Source organism: Sprattus sprattus, assembly GCF_963457725.1.
Source record: "Sprattus sprattus genome assembly, chromosome: 14".
Classification (NCBI taxonomy): Eukaryota; Metazoa; Chordata; class Actinopteri; order Clupeiformes; family Clupeidae; genus Sprattus; species Sprattus sprattus.
Genome location: NC_137912.1, coordinates 15,070,824 through 15,088,430, shown reverse-complemented (window position 1 = coordinate 15,088,430; position 17,607 = coordinate 15,070,824). Strand labels below are relative to the sequence as shown.

The window sequence follows — 17,607 nt, the reverse complement described above, 5'->3', positions numbered from 1 at the left end:
CCCCCTCCCCCTGTGCACAGGTGTCTGCTGTGGACTCCCTGGAGGGCCCGCTGCTGCAGGTGGAGGGCCTGAGCGACCTGCGTCTGGAGCTGCACATGCGCAAGCTCAACATCCACCTGGTGCTGATTGACGAGCTGCACCGCCACCTCTACATCAAGTCCACCAGCCGCGTGGGCCACAAGAACAAGGACAAGGCGCGCACTGCTGCTGGGTGAGTCTCTTTCTGCCGCCGCCAGAGTTTGTGTTTTTCCTCATCGCTGGCTTTATCTGATGGTTAAAAGTAGAACACAGTTAACCGCTCCCAAGTCACGAGGAGAATGCCATTGGAAAAAAAGAAGGGCCTGCCAAGTAATGCAAATGTAAATGTGGCTAAAGGTTTTAATTGCACAACACTGGGCTCCCATCCAAAGTGCTGACTAGGTGCCAGCTAATGCTAAAAATGGAGTAATGTGATGTAAATTGCAAGTGTCCTCAGTCATGTTTGATAGAGTATAACTGTGAAAGTGTTGAAACTGAAGCCATTGGCTCTGTGGTTGTGCAGCTCAACACACTGAGCATTTTACTAGCACCACTAAGGTCTGGAGCCCCTGTCATACTGAAAAACAAGACAAGACAAACATAACTATCTGAAAAGAAATTATGCCTATGAAGAAAAACAAATTAAGCTGTTAGCGTGGAATGGTTCATGGGTAGTAGATTTTAACAGTGCAAAATTACCATGATTAAATTATCGCCCACATTCTTTGTTAAAGACTATGCATCTGTAAAGACTAATGATCTGTGAATTGTTTTCTGTTAAGTTACGCCGTGAATCGAACAGAATTCAGGAAAAAGAAAAACCCCGCTCATTGAGTTCCTTTAGTGCTCTAGTAGTTAATTGTCAATGTTGAAATATAGTGACTGTCAAGATGTTGAGGTGTTTCATCAATGGCACAGGAGTAATTGATGTGTTATACCCAGACACTGCACCTGTAAGCCCATTCTGCCACCGTGTTCCGTGATTATGGAAATCTTCTAGACTGCCGGTCCAGGTCTCTGTCTCTGTAAATCAGCCCCTGGTCGGTTATTAATAAGGGCAGGGAAGAATGGCAGACAGAATAATTGATTAGGCTAATTAAGATACTCGCGGAGAGAGAGGGTGGCAAGATGCCTCTCCCCATGAAAGACTATTCAGGAAGTTGAGCAGTGCCATCACTGGGGAGCAATGGAGGAACAAGTGGATAACAGTTTCTATCGAGTAAACTCCAGCTTTTTTCATAGGGGCATCTAATGTTGAAGTTCCACCACACTCCTCTCTGTTGTTGCTCTCGTCACCAGCCAGCACAGAGTTTAGTAGTAAAACGCTGTTCTTGAACATGACAGGCTATTAGTTGGCCATTTCTGTCGATGAAGACTTCATAATTGATCCTAATGTTTTAATGATGGACTTGGCTCAAACGGAGCGCAGGAAAGATTGAGGCTTCGGGCTGCTCCCCCATCTGGCACTAAAAGGGGGACTTTTCATTAGCGTACTCTGGCAGACTGAGCCGCCTGCTGACCTAATAGATGTCTTTTCATTTATTTTTTGTCTCGCACCTTTTAAAACCCAAAAAAGATTGTGCATCTCTACGGAGAACATTCCATTCTGCAGGACGGCTGATTAGAGGCATATTAAAAGCCGATTTAAGCCGTTTAAAAGCTAACCTCTTTTTTGGAACCCCTCTGCTCCTCTCTCACGTTCTATTAAACAAGACAGGGATGCACGTTTCCTGACTTACGGTGTCTTGCTTAACGACAGAAGAGGGAGCCAGTGTGGTCTTCGCCACGCTTCCTCCACTTAGCGCAAACAGAGATAATGTATAAAGAGGGACCTGTGTTGAAAGGGACCTGAGAGGAATAGTAATAGCTGTGGAGCTTTCCCCTCCACTAGGGGATTAGCGTTAGCATGGCACGGCGCCGGGCAGCTGCATCAGCAGTGCTATGCTAATTTATTTATTTGCCCCTACACAACTGCAAAACGCATTAGGCTAATGCAGGTCATTGACCTTTCCCTGAATCTGAAGGCTGATATGTGTTTTGTTTTTTTCAGGCTTCATTTGATCCTAGATCATAGGGGTGGTGTTTTGTGTGTGTGTATGGTTTTTATTATTCCTTCATGGCGGTGTTTACAAGCGCTAGCAATTACCCTCACACTCCTTCATGGGGGAAAGTGATTTATTACCATGGGTCATAAAGTGACATGGTTATTTATGTTTTATATGCACAACACACTTTCTACACTGCAGTACACAATCACACAATGTTTACACAGGCCTTTATGTACTTGTTTAGGGTTTGTATATATGTATATATGTATGGAAGTGTATGTGGGTGTGTCTCTGTGTGTGGACCCAGTACTGTCATCACAGTTGAAATATTACCACTGTGAATATACCAGAAGTGTGATTGCAATGAATATATAGTAATGGTGATAAAAGTGACAATGATGATGATGATGATGGTGATGGTGGTGAAAGTTTTTGCTGTCTTCCTCTTCCTGCAGCTCTGCTCCCAAAGACAATTTGGATGTCAGCAACCTGTCCACCCCACGCAAGCTCACCGACACATCCCAGTTCAGCACTCCAGGGAGCTCCAGCAGTAAGTACAAATAAACACGGATTAGCCATGTGAACGAGCTCAAGAGGGAGTGACTGAGATTGTGAGAAGGGAAGAGAGACCGAGAGCAAGTATGTGAGAGATCATGGCAGAGGGACACCAAGTCAGGGAGGGGAAAGGGTGTGAGGAAGAGGGAGAGAGAGAGGGAGGCGAGGAAAGAGGGAAGTAGAAAGATGGAGGAAGTGTGAAGAAACAAACTGGAGAGCTAGAGCTGAACGATCCATTAAACGAAGGCAGCAGCGACATTGAGAAATTCACTCATGTCCTGACCAGACAGAGAGGAGGAGAGGAGCATGCATGCTGACGTCAGTGCCACTACCGCTGTTGCTGGGCCTAGTTTGATTTTTTTTCTGGTTGTTTTTTTGGTGGGCAAGGCTGGTAGCGCTAATGAAGTCATCAGGAAGGATCGCACTGCAGTTATTACTCCTATTAGCATGTCATTAGACACAAAACTTGAGGAAGCCAGAGGCATGACGAGTGCCACGTTGGTAGTGAAGGCATTCCACACACACACACACTCACACACACACACACACACACACACACACACGCACATGCACACCTTGGCACCCTGCTACCTCCCCATCCATGGCACTGTAATTACAAGATCATGTTCTCCCAACAGCTCAGGCAATGTATGTGTGCCAGTCCCACCCCAGCCCACCCCACCCCCCAGCCCTCCATCATTAATCATGCGTAGCTGTCATCACAGTGGGGATAAAGGCCTCATTATCCCCACACTGCGGCACCCAGCTCCCTCCCCCTGAGTCTCTTAATGCTATTTTTCCCGCCCAGGCTCCGTCTAGGGTTGCTAAATCACATCATGTCCCTGGGCGTTGGCCTCCGACACCAACAAAATTATGCCAATATTGGAGCATCCATTTCAATAAAGCTGCCTGTCTAATTACCCCCTCCCACCCACCTCCTGAAGCCCCCAAACACCCCGCCCCTCCACCCACGACTCTGAATAGGGGGCGACCCAGCTGAGTCTTCCCCACCCATCTGCACGCACACACCCATATGCATAGACACATTCACCAAGCCCTTCTGAACTTACACGTCATGTTGCATCACTTTTAAGTGTAAGTGTTAGTACAGAGGAATTTGCTAAAGCGTGCAGAAAATGTCTGTGACCTGTAAAACTACAGTTTTTTTCCCTCACTGCAAGACATTGTGCACCATTGGAGATTTAAGCTTGGTCTTACAGCATCAATAGGGATCTACCTGCCAATCAACCCCACCCGCCCACTCTTCCGAAACACATGTGCACATCAGTTTATAGTACCTGCATCTATGCCACCTCTTTGTCTAATGGCCTTGGCGTACCTCATTTGCTGGTGGTAATTGCAGTAATTATTGCACAAACTACGCTGAGTCGAAAAAAAAAAGAAATTGAAGCAGAGGCCATTAACTTGCCATAAACATCAACTCCCTCCACATCCTCCCATTTTAAAAATGGGAATCTGCACACCACGCTGGGATAACAAACGAGAACATCAGCGCGCTGTCACTCTCGATTGAGCCGCAGTGCAGAGGGCTGCCGCCATGGAGACGAACGAGGGAGGAGAGGTTATGCACCGAGAGATGAAAAGGAGGACTGCTGAGGAGGAGGAGGAGGAGGAGGAGGAGGGAGAGAGAAAATGACTGTTGTCCTCCCAATGTTTATGATAAATGTGTTTTGAAGTCATTCGGCAATGACTCTTGTAAATTGTACCTAATTATGCAGTTTGAAAGGTATGATGTTTAGCACCGGTGATATGAAGTGGAACATAACAGGGGTAGTAATGACATTATTGCTGTGTATCTTGGGGTTACCTGTTGCCCAGGTCTTTGTGCAGGGTGATTAGTGTCCCTGACGCTTAGTGATGACCGCTTTCTCCACTCTTTTCTTATCATAGTGCGGGACCAGCAGGACATCCGCGAGGATCTGGACGTGGACCCGGAGGAGAACAGCGCCGAGTTCATGGGCATCCTCATCAAGGCCCTGGCCAAGCTGAAGAAGATCCCCGAGGCGGTGAAGGCCATCATGGAGCGCCTGGAGCCCGAGCTCAAGCAGATCCTCAAGAGGTCCACCACGCAGATCGCCGACCACGCGTACCAGAGAGGAGAGACCCTGGCCCAGGACAACCCTCCCAGGTCAGAGCATGGGGGGTCTGAGGGGAAAGAGGGATCATTTATCTACTTTATCTACATTAGCCCTTACCTGTTTGAGTTTAAATGGTGAAGGGCTCTCAGGACACTGATGTCACATGTGTTACTGTGTTACTCCTTTATTATTTATTTGAACTGTATGTCTTCATTTCTTTGTATGGCTGAATGGCAGTATTTGGCCTCATTTATTTATTTAGTTTGTGTGTGTGTGTGGGGAGAGCCAGCCTCACATGCCGAAGGGCACCGCTTTGCTCGCTGTGATCTCATTTCCTTGAGTGCCAGTCTGCCATCCATTCATGACAGTCTGCCACCGCGGCCAACGTGGCACGACACGGCATAATCCATAAAGCCAAGACACGAGCCCGATTTCCTGTGTGTGTGTCTGCCAGGCAGTCAAGGCTGAGGGATGAGAGGAAGATAGCGAGGGCACTTAAGAGAGCATTTAGTCATGGCAGAGATTAACCTTCTTTTCCTTTCTCCTCCTCCTCCTCCTCCTCCAAATTTAGATATGATATTTACTCCCGTCTCCATTTTTCTTTGGTTGTGTATGTAGACAATTTGAGTGGCATTGGGCTTTGTGTTGTAGCAGATTGTAAGGTAAGGAAAGGAAGATACTAAAGCATCAACTCTTTCCAGACTGAATTGTACGAGATGTGGGTGATATCAACAAACCATGTATTTCTGCTTTCTATTTGAATATGTTTGTCTCTCTAGCAAGTGGTTTTAAACCGTGTTAGAGGAGGCCTATGTTTCCTTAGAGAGGTTCTCTGCTAGGCCCTGCACCTGCCGTGTGGACTGACGTCTGATGTGACCTCAATACCTTGGGCCAGCATGTTGAACATTCTCAACCTAACCGTTTTTATATTGAGTTAGAATGTGCAGGTCTGTTGCCTAATAGGTATTGCTCGGAAAAGCGAGTGCTTGTGAGCGTAAGTGTGTGTGTGTGTGTGTGTGTATTTGTGCAAGTTCAAGATGGGTCCTGTTGCTATGGAAACCCCAACAGGAATGGGAAGGCATCCTTGCCTATCGCCCAGGGAGAACCCTGGCTCATGGAATGCTCAGTCAAGGCGAAGCAAACAGACTTTTTCTTAAGAGTTTTTTTTTTTTTTACCATTAAGACTTTTGTTTCATCACGTCTTTCTAAAATACATTAAGGTGTTGGCGTGCGTTTGTGGGAAGGTAATTTGCTGTGACTGTGCACCATGGTAGCATGTTTGTGTAGGGAGTTATGTTTTGCAGGTGTTTATATGCTTTGTTGTGTGACTATTGTTTGTGTGTGTGTGTGTGTGTGGTAGTGTGTGTGTGGTAGTGTGTGAGTGTGTGGTAAGGTGTGTGTGCCTGTCCCCTGCATGTGTGTGTGTAGGAGAGGTGCTTTCTGAAGCTTCTGTCTGAGGAAATGTCGAAGCGGCTTTCTAGGGTCAGACACTGAGAAACAAATCTTCCCTCCTGCAGAATAATCCAGAAACCTACTTTAGAATACTGATAAGCCCAACAACCTCTCCCCCGTGTAGACATCTCTCCTCTCACTCCCTCCCCTCATTCACACTCTCCTTTTCCCCTACATGTGTTTCCTCTTGTGTATGTCTCACCACACATCCAGAGCAGCTCTCCACAAAACAAGTGCAGCTTGTTGCCTGCTGAATAAATGAAGTAAAAAAAAATGATACACAATACACAATACCCAGGCAGATTGCACGTCCTCCTGGTGGACTAGAAAGAGGCTTGACAGATGCCGCTAATTGTCATTTGCGAACAGCTGTCTTTTTCTCATTGGGGAAGTCTCTCCTGCACCCTACTGTTCAGTGTTCATTAGGAACAAGTGATGGTTCTTTTTCTTGGCGTCTTGTGCGCAGAGAGACGCCTACCCATTGTCACCCAGCTCGTGTGGAGTCTGAGCTGATTTTAGAAGTGAAATGTTTATTTGGTGGGTGCTCGCTGTTAGATGATGACAACAGAGAAGCGAGTGGACACAAACGAATGATGAAGAGAGAATGTGAATGCACATATTGACAGGGAAAAGGCTCAGAAAAAAAGGAATGGAAAAGTGATTCTTTCTTCAAGTTTTGTTTCAAATCTTTTTCTATGAGGGGGAACCTGAATGTCAAGAGGCTCTTATACACGCACGCACGCACGCACGCACGCACGCACGCATGCACGCACACACGCACACACACACACACACACACACACACATTCTCTCACCCAATGTCTCCCCCCTCTCTCTGCTGCCCTCTGCAGGCTGCTGCTGGAACTGCTGGAGCTGCTCTTCGACAAGTTCAATGCGGTGGCTGCGGCTCACAGTGTGGTGTTGGGCCACCTCCAGAACATCGTATCTGCCAGCGGGGGCTCCCAGGAGGGCATCAAGCTGTACGAGCAGGCTGACGTCTCTGCCAAGATACAGACCGTGCTGCAGGTATGTGACCAGTCAGCTCGGCATCCAGCCTCTCTCCCTTCTCTCGAGCTCAGTAAAGCTTCTATAATGATTACTCAGTCTTTTAATGGTGGATGAGTGCAAGCTTCACTGCAGTGCACAACTCTCTGTTAGAGGTGACCTTGTTTGGCGTTTTAAAAGCAAATTGACATTTTAAATGTACCCTGCTATATGAGGCCTTGTCAAAGTGCTGCAGGATCCCCATAGGATGCATTTTGTCCTCTCTGGACTCAGTATTTTTTCCCAAACAAAGGCATCCTTTTCACTGTGATGGGTACTTCATTGGATAGCTGCATTCTCTATACCTCATTTCCACACATTCTGGTATAGACCAGACTGAGATGAGCTCTGTCAGCAGCAGTAGGCTTTCTGTTGACTCTTGGTAGTTTATCTTCCTCTGTTTATATCCATAGAAGGCTCAAGTCAGTTAAACAATGTGCCATCTTAAGTGTGGTTCAGTTCAACAGCAACCTCTCCAACTTTTTGTATTTCGTCTTTTACCACTTCCTTTATTTTTTTGCCGTTAGTTTTCTCTCCTTTTGTTCCATTATCTCCTGGCCTGCTGCCTTGCTGTGAAATCTTGGCCAAACCGAATGGGGAAAACCATTCTGTCTTTTTTAGCAAGACTGTGTGTAGTGAGAGAGGAGAGCACAGTACATAGACAAGGAAAGAAACAGAAGCCAGAAGGAGAGATGGAGAAAGGAACAACACTGCAAACCTGAAAATGAGTAAATGCGGTTTGTCATCACTTCATCAACTGAGGCGAGGAGTCCAACAGCAACCTTGTGCTTTTTTTCTTTTTTTCTCCTTCCTTTAAGTCTCCTCGAACCGCCACAAACATTGCCCTGCCAACTGTTGCTGTGGCCCCGGTGGGAGTTTAGTGCACTTTAAATGCGTGAGACAGACAAGGATTCATACAGCCTTTGCAAATGCATGGCACTGTGTTATTACCAACGGCCCTGTGAACCTTCCATGCTAATATGGAAATTAAGCAGTGCATGTACACAGCAGGGGAGAGGCAGAGAGAAAAATGGAGATAGAGAGAGATGGATGAGGACAAAAAAAGATAGATGGGAGAGAGAGAGAGAAAAAGAGACGGCAGAACACTAAAGAGCATATGAAGGTGGTTAATTTGCTGATGGACTCTCTCTGACCGTTTTACAAGGTTAATTTACACCTTCATTTACGGGTTCCTATAGCCCATTGTGAACCAAATGAATCCTTCAGGAGAGTGAGAAGGTGAAGCCGAGGTTTAAATAAAACACAATATGTTGAGATGGGAAAGCAAAGGGTGTTTGGGGACGGAATGCTTTTTTTACCTCCTCTCCAATGGATGTAATTAGGGCATGACTGGTGCTGTTTGAGCAGAGCACCAAAGCAGGAAATGGTGTCTACCTTTATGTGATGCGAGGGGGTGTAGTTTGATGTCTGTGGAAGGCGTCTGTGGGTCTGTGGTAGGAGGGTTTTGTGTGAGTGTGTGTGTCGTGGGAGTGGGCCATGGGGTGTTTGTGGGTTGTGTATGGGAGGAGGGGGGGCCACCATCTCAGGTGTGAAATGGCCTCTGGTGTGCACGTCCCCTCTGTGCTGATGGGGCTCTGGGCGCTCAGGTGGAGATTGGCGCTTGTTGTTTGTCGAGTCCAGATGAGATTCCGATGGCCTTTCGGACAGAGATGAGATGACGTCTGCTCCCAACAGGTGCCCTCGCCTCCCGCACCTCCCTCATTTCATTCCACCGCTTTTAATTGAACTCCCCCCCAAACCCCCCCCCCCCCCCCCCCCCACCCCCCCTGCGCACCTCGAGGTAAGGAAAGTTCCTTCAATCTACGCGTCCTCCAGCTGAGTCATGGCCCAGGTTAAACAGGAGATGTCTCTGAATAAAAGATGGCGGTTGCTAATCTGAAAAACTTTTCAGACCTTTCAGGTCTGCCCTGGACTTTCTCTTTGATTCCTCTTTGGGAAGAATGTCAAACTTTTTGATGAAAGAGAACATGATCATGCAAAGCTAACACGTGCAATGGGTTAATCTAATGTTTGGCCCAAATGAGCTTCCGTCATGAAGCCATAAAGTGCCAATTGTCAAAAGGCCTGTGGAGAAAAAGACATCTTGTAAGCCAAGTGTTGCCAGCATGCATTAACTGGAACAGTATTGATTTTTCTTAAGAAGATGCCCAAGTTATCAGTTTTTTTTTGTGGTGTCGGTAATGGGAAAAATACGGTGGCTTTGCTTCCTGTCACACTTCTAAGTGTCCATTCGCAGAGTGAAGAGTTATTGATTATACAATCTAAGCAGTATTAAATTGGTTTTTCTTTTTCTTCTTAAAATTGTGACTTCACGCCTCTCCTTGCAGTCAGGGGTTTGTGTGTATGTGTGTGTGTGTGGGTGGTGGTGGTGGGGGGGGGGCAGCAATCTGCATTGACAACCCTCTGCTCTGAATGTGAGCAGTGTGCAAAACTATAGCTGATCACAACAAGAAACATCTCTGTAAGTGAACATGATCATGCAAAGCTTACACGTGCGATGGGGTGATAGGGAGAGGATATAAATACGAATGAGTTCATATAAATGGGCCAGTATTTTTAATAGTTGGTGATGGATTTACAGTCTACACTATAAAAATACACACAGAGAGGAATGATGGCATAGCTAGGAAACAAGCCCGCTAGCTTGCATTACCTAGCCATGGTGTAATCTGCTGTGTTAGAAAACTGCCAAGGGGGGGAAAGATCGAAAATGTTGATGGCACCCTCTTGTACTCATGTACTTTTTTGAGTGGTTGGCTATGTGGTCATGTTCATGTGTCACGCATTCACGTCATTGATTACTTTTACTCAGACACAGTCACTGATTTGAGCTGTGAAAACAAATAGCTCAATTCGAGTCCTGTTTACATGCACCCAAGCTAATAAAAACTTGATTCCATTGCAGACAATAATATAATAATGTCATAAGATTTCATTATGAATTTTTGGAATGATCTCTGTGGCCATAATGGTGTTAATGTGATCATATCTTGATCATGCTGTAATGTTAGCATTGATGTGCGCGACAACATAGGCCCGATCAGTGCTAGGGCCAGGAGGTTAAGCTAATAGTAGCTAGCGCTTTACATTCATTAAAACAAAAGACTCTTGCCTTGCTAAATTCTGTTAAGCCGTTGCCATGGTGGATGATCCCTGCGGCTGTTTCCACGGTTTCCTTCTCCCTCCTTGTTAATTTGAGAGCTAGGGGGAAAATAGCCCAGCCCAAACACCGGCAGGGTTCTTTTAATGCAGAGTTGGGTTTGGGCTATTAAACCAGTGCCTTTGTTGAAATTGTATGAATGATCCGGTGTTAAGGGTCAAAGTCGACAGCACGCATTTTGAGATAAATTTTTTTCAAGAGTTTTACTTCCTGCTGGGATAATTAATGACACCTTTTTTGGAGCTGTCAGCGTGATAACATATCTGTTGTCACTGATTAGCCCCTGAGCCATAGTCGGTGTTGCTATGCCATTTTACTTTCTTAAGTCACCACAGTGTCCGGTTCAATAAGTGTTATGGCAATCATGAATGTGTGTAGTGGTTTCCCAGAGGTGGACCCAGTCAAAGTCCACACGATGGATCCTAATGCCTTCACTTACTACCTGTATACCTAGTGTGGGCCCTCTTCAGCTTAGTAGAGTAACAGCATTTGCTTCATTGAGCCTATCTAAAGGCAGGGGCGCCGCAGAAGCCAAACTGAGGGGATAAGTCCAAATGAACTACCCGAAGTTGGCTGTAAGACAATGATCATATTTTTAATTCAAGTCAGTATGTTGAGATCCCAGTGCTGCACCTTCACCATTTTAATCAAATCATGTCATTTAAAACCTCCTCTGAACGTGTCATGCTTACATAGCGCAGTGTCAGACCACCCCTTCTCAAAGAATTGTTCTACTTCATCATTGTTGGCTCGTAAGGCATATGCATGTCTTGCCTGTCAGTTGTGTTGTGCGGGTGAAGGGGACTTTCAAATGGAAATTGAAACTGTCGCTCTACTCAAACTTCCTAAGGATGCAGCCTGTCTTTTCCTATTGGGATTATGCTGTCTGGAGCTCAGTCTCTCTGTACCTATTACAGAGAAACAGGTTTATTTTGTGCCATATGATCACTGCTGCCTCTCCTCTTTCTCTTATTCATCCTTACAGCTACTTAAGAGGTAATGTCAATCTATCTCTCACTCTCTGCAAGTACTTATGTGAGTATATATAGGCATTCAGTCGCACATCTTTGTCTTATATTTTCGTTTTCCCTTGACGCATTGCATAAACAAGACTCCTCTTCTTTTTTTGAAGTGAGGGATGGTGTTGTCCACAGAGATGCCATCCTGTTGCGATGTTTGTTTTTGACTGACTGTCAAGAAGATTTTTTTCTTTCCCTTGCCCTCCTTTTAAGTGTACACAGCCAATATATTCCCCACTCGAGCAGCCCCAGACATAAAGAAAGGGGACCGCAGCACTCTAAGAATGCAGTGGCACCCAGCAACAAGGTCAAAGCACAAAAGTGACTTTGAAAAGTTCCGGTAAACAAACCACCCGGCACTCGATCGGCGCTGGCGACAAAAACAAGAGCCTTGAAAGCCCTTCGGAAGCGTTCGGTCCAATTTGCCGAGGCCGAGCGGGACGGATGTGCGCTTCATTGCCTTAAATTCTGAAAGCACTTTTCTCCTTTTCCTTCCCCCCGCTGGCCTTTGTCAGTAGCCAGGTGTTCACCTGCAGCTCTGCCAAGCCTCGGTTCTTTGTGCTAATTAGCCGGGTTTGTGGACTAATAGACTGAATGGAGCCAGCTCTCTCTTTTGTTTATTAAATTAAGCGTGCCGTGTCAAACACAAGCCTCGGGTTATTTGTTTATTTTCCCCTCTGTTTTTTTATGAAGTTTGCATTTTATTTATAATTAACAAGCATCAAACACAGCCAGTGTGCCATACCTTGGGTAAACACGCGAATATGAAACGAGTGAAGTGACTTTAATGTGTCAGATGTGAAAGCCGCTTGCGCACACACGCACGCACGCACACCCACACACACACAAACGCCCACAAACGCCCACACACACACCACACACACACACACACACACACACACACACACACACACACACACACACACACACACACACACACACCACACACACGCCCACACACTTGTGCGCAAACACACAGCTCATAGATGCAGCCACTGAACCCAGGAGCTTCGGTTTATTATCAGGTGTGAAAAGCCATTTGCCGTTCCTCACAGGCTTCACGCGCCACCCTTCTCCTCCCGATCACTCCTGGAAGCGGCCATGAATATTGATTTTCTGTGTGCGCGCTAAAACAACCTTGCCTTTAAGTCTCCAGTAGCCAAGCCTGCAAAATGGATGTCTGGAGATGGAGTGTTTCGGATGGTGTCAGTCAGCTGGGCTGAAGGTCAGGGGAGATGTTAAAAGCCTTAGTGATTGCGCCTTCTATGCCCCAAAGAGCCTCTTCAGGGTTGCCTGCATAGCCTTGGCGGAAACATAGAGTCCATATTGCTTTATTTGCTAGTGCTTTAACTTTTCTTTTGCTTCTTTCCTTAAAAGCAGTAGTACGTGGCGGCATTGCTCTCTAACTCAGCCATCATGTTTGCGTTAAGCCTAAATGAAACCCCATCAGTTTGAAGAACAAAAAGCAAACTCCCAAACACAGCCTGATGCTGCCTCATGTCACGTTCTTCTGCATAATCACCGGGAACATGCTTCCCACTGGGTCCTTCTCATCCCCTCACCCTACATGATAGGTCAGCACAACCGTTTTAATTGCTTTTGTCTTGGGTGCCAAATTGAGAACAGAGAACACATTTTCACCTTTGGTACCTTCTTTTTATTTACTTGTTATTTTCTCTCTGATGAGTGGCATTCCCACCTCCCTCAGCCTGAATGCTGGTGACAGTCTGACAGTCAGATTGAGTTTCTTTCTACCGGTAGCTTTAATAAAGCCATCACCAGTGCTTGTATTGAGGTGTTTCTGCACCGGGCAGCACCACTGACGGTGTCTGTGTGGCGGGGTAATGAGGTGGCCAGGCCCGGCGGCGGGGCCTCAGTCAGGACCCGACAACGCCGGGGGGAAAGGTGTCCCTTAATGAGACACAGGAGACATGCAGGAAAGGAGAAGGTGATTCAAATCAGGCGGATGGAGGGGAAGCTTCACACACACACACACACACACACACATCAACATAAACACTAGCCCGCAAAAACATCTGCACATATGTCACACGCACCGACACACACATTCACACACACACACATCCTGACTCCGACGGGGCAAGTAATGAAGGTTGTGCTCACAGACACACGTTCAGACATCATCATCGTCTCCTTTCATGAGGTAGCAGACATTCACTGAGAGACATTTACTGCAGAGATTGAAACCCGATGATCTATAGTGCTATCAGTCACTTTATAACTCTATTATGAATGTTTTTTTGTGATTCTCAAATTGTTTCTTGGAAGCGCATTAATGGATTAAATTTTGGTTACACCAGTCAATGGTGAAGGACTGATTGAAAAATCGAAATGCTGTGGTTTGCACATGACATATCCACTCATAAGTCTATAGGTTTATCTTAGTTGATTGACTCCAGTGAAAACAATCTTGGCCCAGCCCTGCTGTGACCGTAGGGGAAAGAAAACGTCCGCCTTAATTGAACCTGGAATGACATCAATCAGTACATTTATTTTACTCACAGAGCCAAGAGGCTAATCAGCTAATAAAACCTGTTATTTTTCTCGCTCAAAGTTCCCCCCTCTAAGGTGTGCTAAAGCCTCGGCATAGCTATCAGTTCCTTTTTGGCTGCCCCTGTTCCACTGTCTCTCTCTCTCTGTCTTTCTTTCTCTCTCACACACACACACACACACACACACACACACACACACACACACTGTCCCATAGTTAATTGCCTCTGAAGTTCAGTCGCTCTCTGTTAATGCAATTTAAGTAGGTTGGAACCCCTTCATCAGGCAAATGCTCGCATTTAATTAAGTTCGGCAGGCTATGTAGCGGGCTGGCTCCGTCAGTGGATCAGATGGTCATTAGTAATTAATACGCTGACAGGATCATAACTCCGTGCTTTCTCACCACGTGGTGATGACGCCAAGCCTGAGCCTGTGGGTTGAGGGATGGCAGAGGAAAAGGATGAGGGATGAGGGTTCCCTCTCTCTCTCTCTCTCTCTCTCTCTCTCTCTCTTCCTCCCTCTCTCTTTCACTCTTCTTTCTCTCCCTCTCTGTCTCTCTGTCTTTCTCCCTCCCTCTCTCTTTCACTCTTCTTCTTTCCTTCCCTCTCTCTCTCTGTCTCTCACTGACGGGCCTCATTCTCCAGGTTTAATTACACCATTACGAGTCAGATGTATTTCCATCTGTCTGCTCATTACTCCCTTCCACCCCATCCCTACCCTCCCACTAAGGGCAGTTTTGTCCGGCGTTCGAAATAGAAGGAGTAAATTGCCCCAGTAAATTATGAAACGATTAGAAGTGTGTGTGGGGTTGGGGTGGAGGCTGGTGATGGAGTTGGCACAGGAGGGGGGGTGGTGGGGGGCAATTTGTAGTCAAAGTTAACTTTTCCCCCCCTATTCAGTCTCCTACCAGCTGCACAAAGGGATGTTTATTAACTTGTGTTTGCAGTTTTAATCAAGGTTAATGGGCATAGCTGAGTGGCTGGAGGCCACTGCTTCACAGACACGCTAGATTGATGAGCCCCTGGTGGTACACGAGAGAACAGCGTTGCTCATCTTTGCAGGCGTGGGTCAGAGATGTGTTGAGGAAATCAATCCACAATTCCACACATTTGTCAGTATGGTGGGACATTGGACAAATAGCATCGCACATTAGGTCATGTAACCCTGACCGGCTTTTTCTTTATCTCTCCCTCCCTCTTCTCTCTCTCTCTCTCTCTCTCTCTCCATCTCTCCTTCTCTCTCCCTTTCTCTCTCTCTCTCTCTCTCTCTCTCTCTCTCTCTCTCTCTTTCTCTCTCTCTCTCCCTCTCTCGCTCTCCCTCTCTGTCCTCTGCAGGTGCTGCTGATGGACTACCTGGACGTGAAGAACAGCCGCAGCGCTGCAGAGCCCTCTGCCCAGCTCTCCTACACCAGTGCCGCCAGCGACTTTGGGGCCTTCTTTGCCAAGAAGAAACCGCTGCGGCCCAAACAGTCCCTCTTTAAGTAAGAAACACAGAGCTCGTGAAAGAGAGTAGGCTAGAGCTATAACTCAACTAACTATTGACGCGCTAACTATTATTCAAATTGGTTTATGTAGAGATCTGTGCAGATGTTTTTTGCTTTTGCCATTGTTATGTTCTTAAGGAGCAATTTTCCTTGGCCACAGTAGAGATGATTTGCGACTCTTCGAAGTGCATTACGGGAAGAGGTTAGATGAATTTAGAAGTCAAATCAACTCCCACAGGCAAAATACAGTGATTAGTGTTCCCAGGGGATGTGTGCTTCATGATGCGTGACTGAGAGCAAAGTGGGCCTGAAGACTGAGCGGCTCTTCCCTTCTCTTCTCCTCTCCTCCCCCCTCTTCTTCTGAAGGTTTGAGTCCTCCTCCCATGCCATCAGCATGAGCGCCTACCTGCGGGAGCAGAGGAGAGAGCTGTACAGCAAGAGTGGAGAGCTGCAGGGTGAGTAGAGGGCACTGGAGTCCCAGAGGTTTGGACGAGTGTGATGGTGGTGGTGGTGGGGGGGGGGGGGGGGGGGGGGGGTGCAAAGGTGAGAGACAGACAGGTGCCTTGAACTGAAGTCGAAAGAGGACACTGTCTCCTTCTCTTTAGCGTCCTTTTTTGTAGCACTTTGTTTTCGTTTTACTGTGGCACATGAAATGAAACACGTACACACACACGCACAGACACGTACACACACACAAGGACACGTACACACTCTTACCATTTACATACACACACACACACACACACACTCATCCACACTCTTACTATTTACATACACCCACACATACACATCCACACTCTTACCATTTACACACACGTGCACACACACACTCATGTACACACACATACATTGTGGGTGAGAGAAACATGCACCCTGGAGAACATCTTGTCCCCTCAAGATTTTTTCTTTTCTCTCTCACTCTCTCTCAGAGTGACCTTGTGGTTTCAATCAGCGATGCTTGACAGCACTGTTTGCCTGCTGTGGTTTTTTCTTCTCCCTCTGACACCCTATGCCTCTGAGACACAGCCTGTGTGAAATGATGGAGACAGGAGAGAAAAGGGGGGGAGGGAGGGATGGAGGGAGGGAAAGAAAGAAAGAAAGAACAATAACATTGAGGTAACTGGAAGAGATACATTTGAGTAGAACAAAAAAACTTTGGAACCTGTATGTTTTTTTTGGGGGGGGGCATTACTTGTATCTTTTCTGGTTCTCCAAAAGGTCTTAAAGGGTCATTTCAATGGGAGCTTCTTTATTGGGCTGAAGCAGGTGAAAGCTGGTGGGAGATTCATTTCTCCGTGGTGAACACCGGCCTAGCAGAGGGTGTCCAGAATCCTCTTTCCTTCCTTTTTCTTCGTCTGCGGCTACAATTCCATTTGATTGTAAACGCCAGTCATCACTGATCCGGCACGAATCGTCGGCAGTGAGTGAAATGTGCAGATTAACATCCGATAAGATCGCAAGTGGGCTTCAAATAGTCCCTCGCTTCTCCTTCTTTTATCTTTTTTTCTCTCCTTGATTTTCTCTTTCCTTGCTGTTTCAGAAGTGAAGAGAAAGAGAAAATATTTGGACGGCTGAATGCCTGGCAGCGTTTTGAAAAGAAGATGAGATTTTTCTTCCTTTCATTTACCCCGTAACAAAGCTGAACCCATGCCTCAGTCTGCGAGGTGAATGGCAGAAAGAAAGATTGAAGAGCAGAGAGAGAGAGAGAGAGAGGGAGAGGGCGAGAGAGAGAGAACAAAAAAGAAAAAAACATGTAGAAAGTAAAGCAAGGCTCCGCCATGATTGAGTTTTGAGCAGAGGAATGGAGAGGTGGCACAGAGTGGCGTGGTTTAAAGCCATTGTTTTCGTTCTTATTGCTGCATGGCAGCCATTCAAGGCCCTTTCTGTAGAAATAAATTAGAAATATGAAATTGCACCATCAGGCAGAGAGAAAAGGGGCCAGACAGAGAAACTTCTCCTGAGTTTTATTAATCGGGTTTTAGGCAGGATAGACAGACTGTGATAACTGGCCTGGGGTGAATCTTGTGGGGTAGGCAAATGATGGGGTCTTTACTTATTTTAACTTTTAATTGTGCTCTAAATTCCTCACCTCCATGTAACCTCTTGGAGTCGTGTTGTTTTAGAATGCCCCTGTCTCTGTCTCACTCCAATTCCATGTGTTTCTCACTCGCGGGTTTAGTTGAGAAGGACTGTTGCC

The 17,607-nt window shown here is 46.4% G+C and overlaps 1 protein-coding gene across 1 annotated transcript in view; it reads left to right on the top strand.

The window, feature by feature from the left end:
* Positions 1-17,607, top strand: part of exoc4 (exocyst complex component 4) — a 116,625-nt gene that overhangs the window by 9,162 nt on the left and 89,856 nt on the right. The window contains 6 exon segments of the mRNA XM_080851124.1: positions 21-211; positions 2,522-2,616; positions 4,533-4,770; positions 7,024-7,198; positions 15,262-15,407; positions 15,777-15,865. Of these exon segments, the coding sequence (XP_080707250.1) occupies positions 21-211; positions 2,522-2,616; positions 4,533-4,770; positions 7,024-7,198; positions 15,262-15,407; positions 15,777-15,865 (934 nt within the window).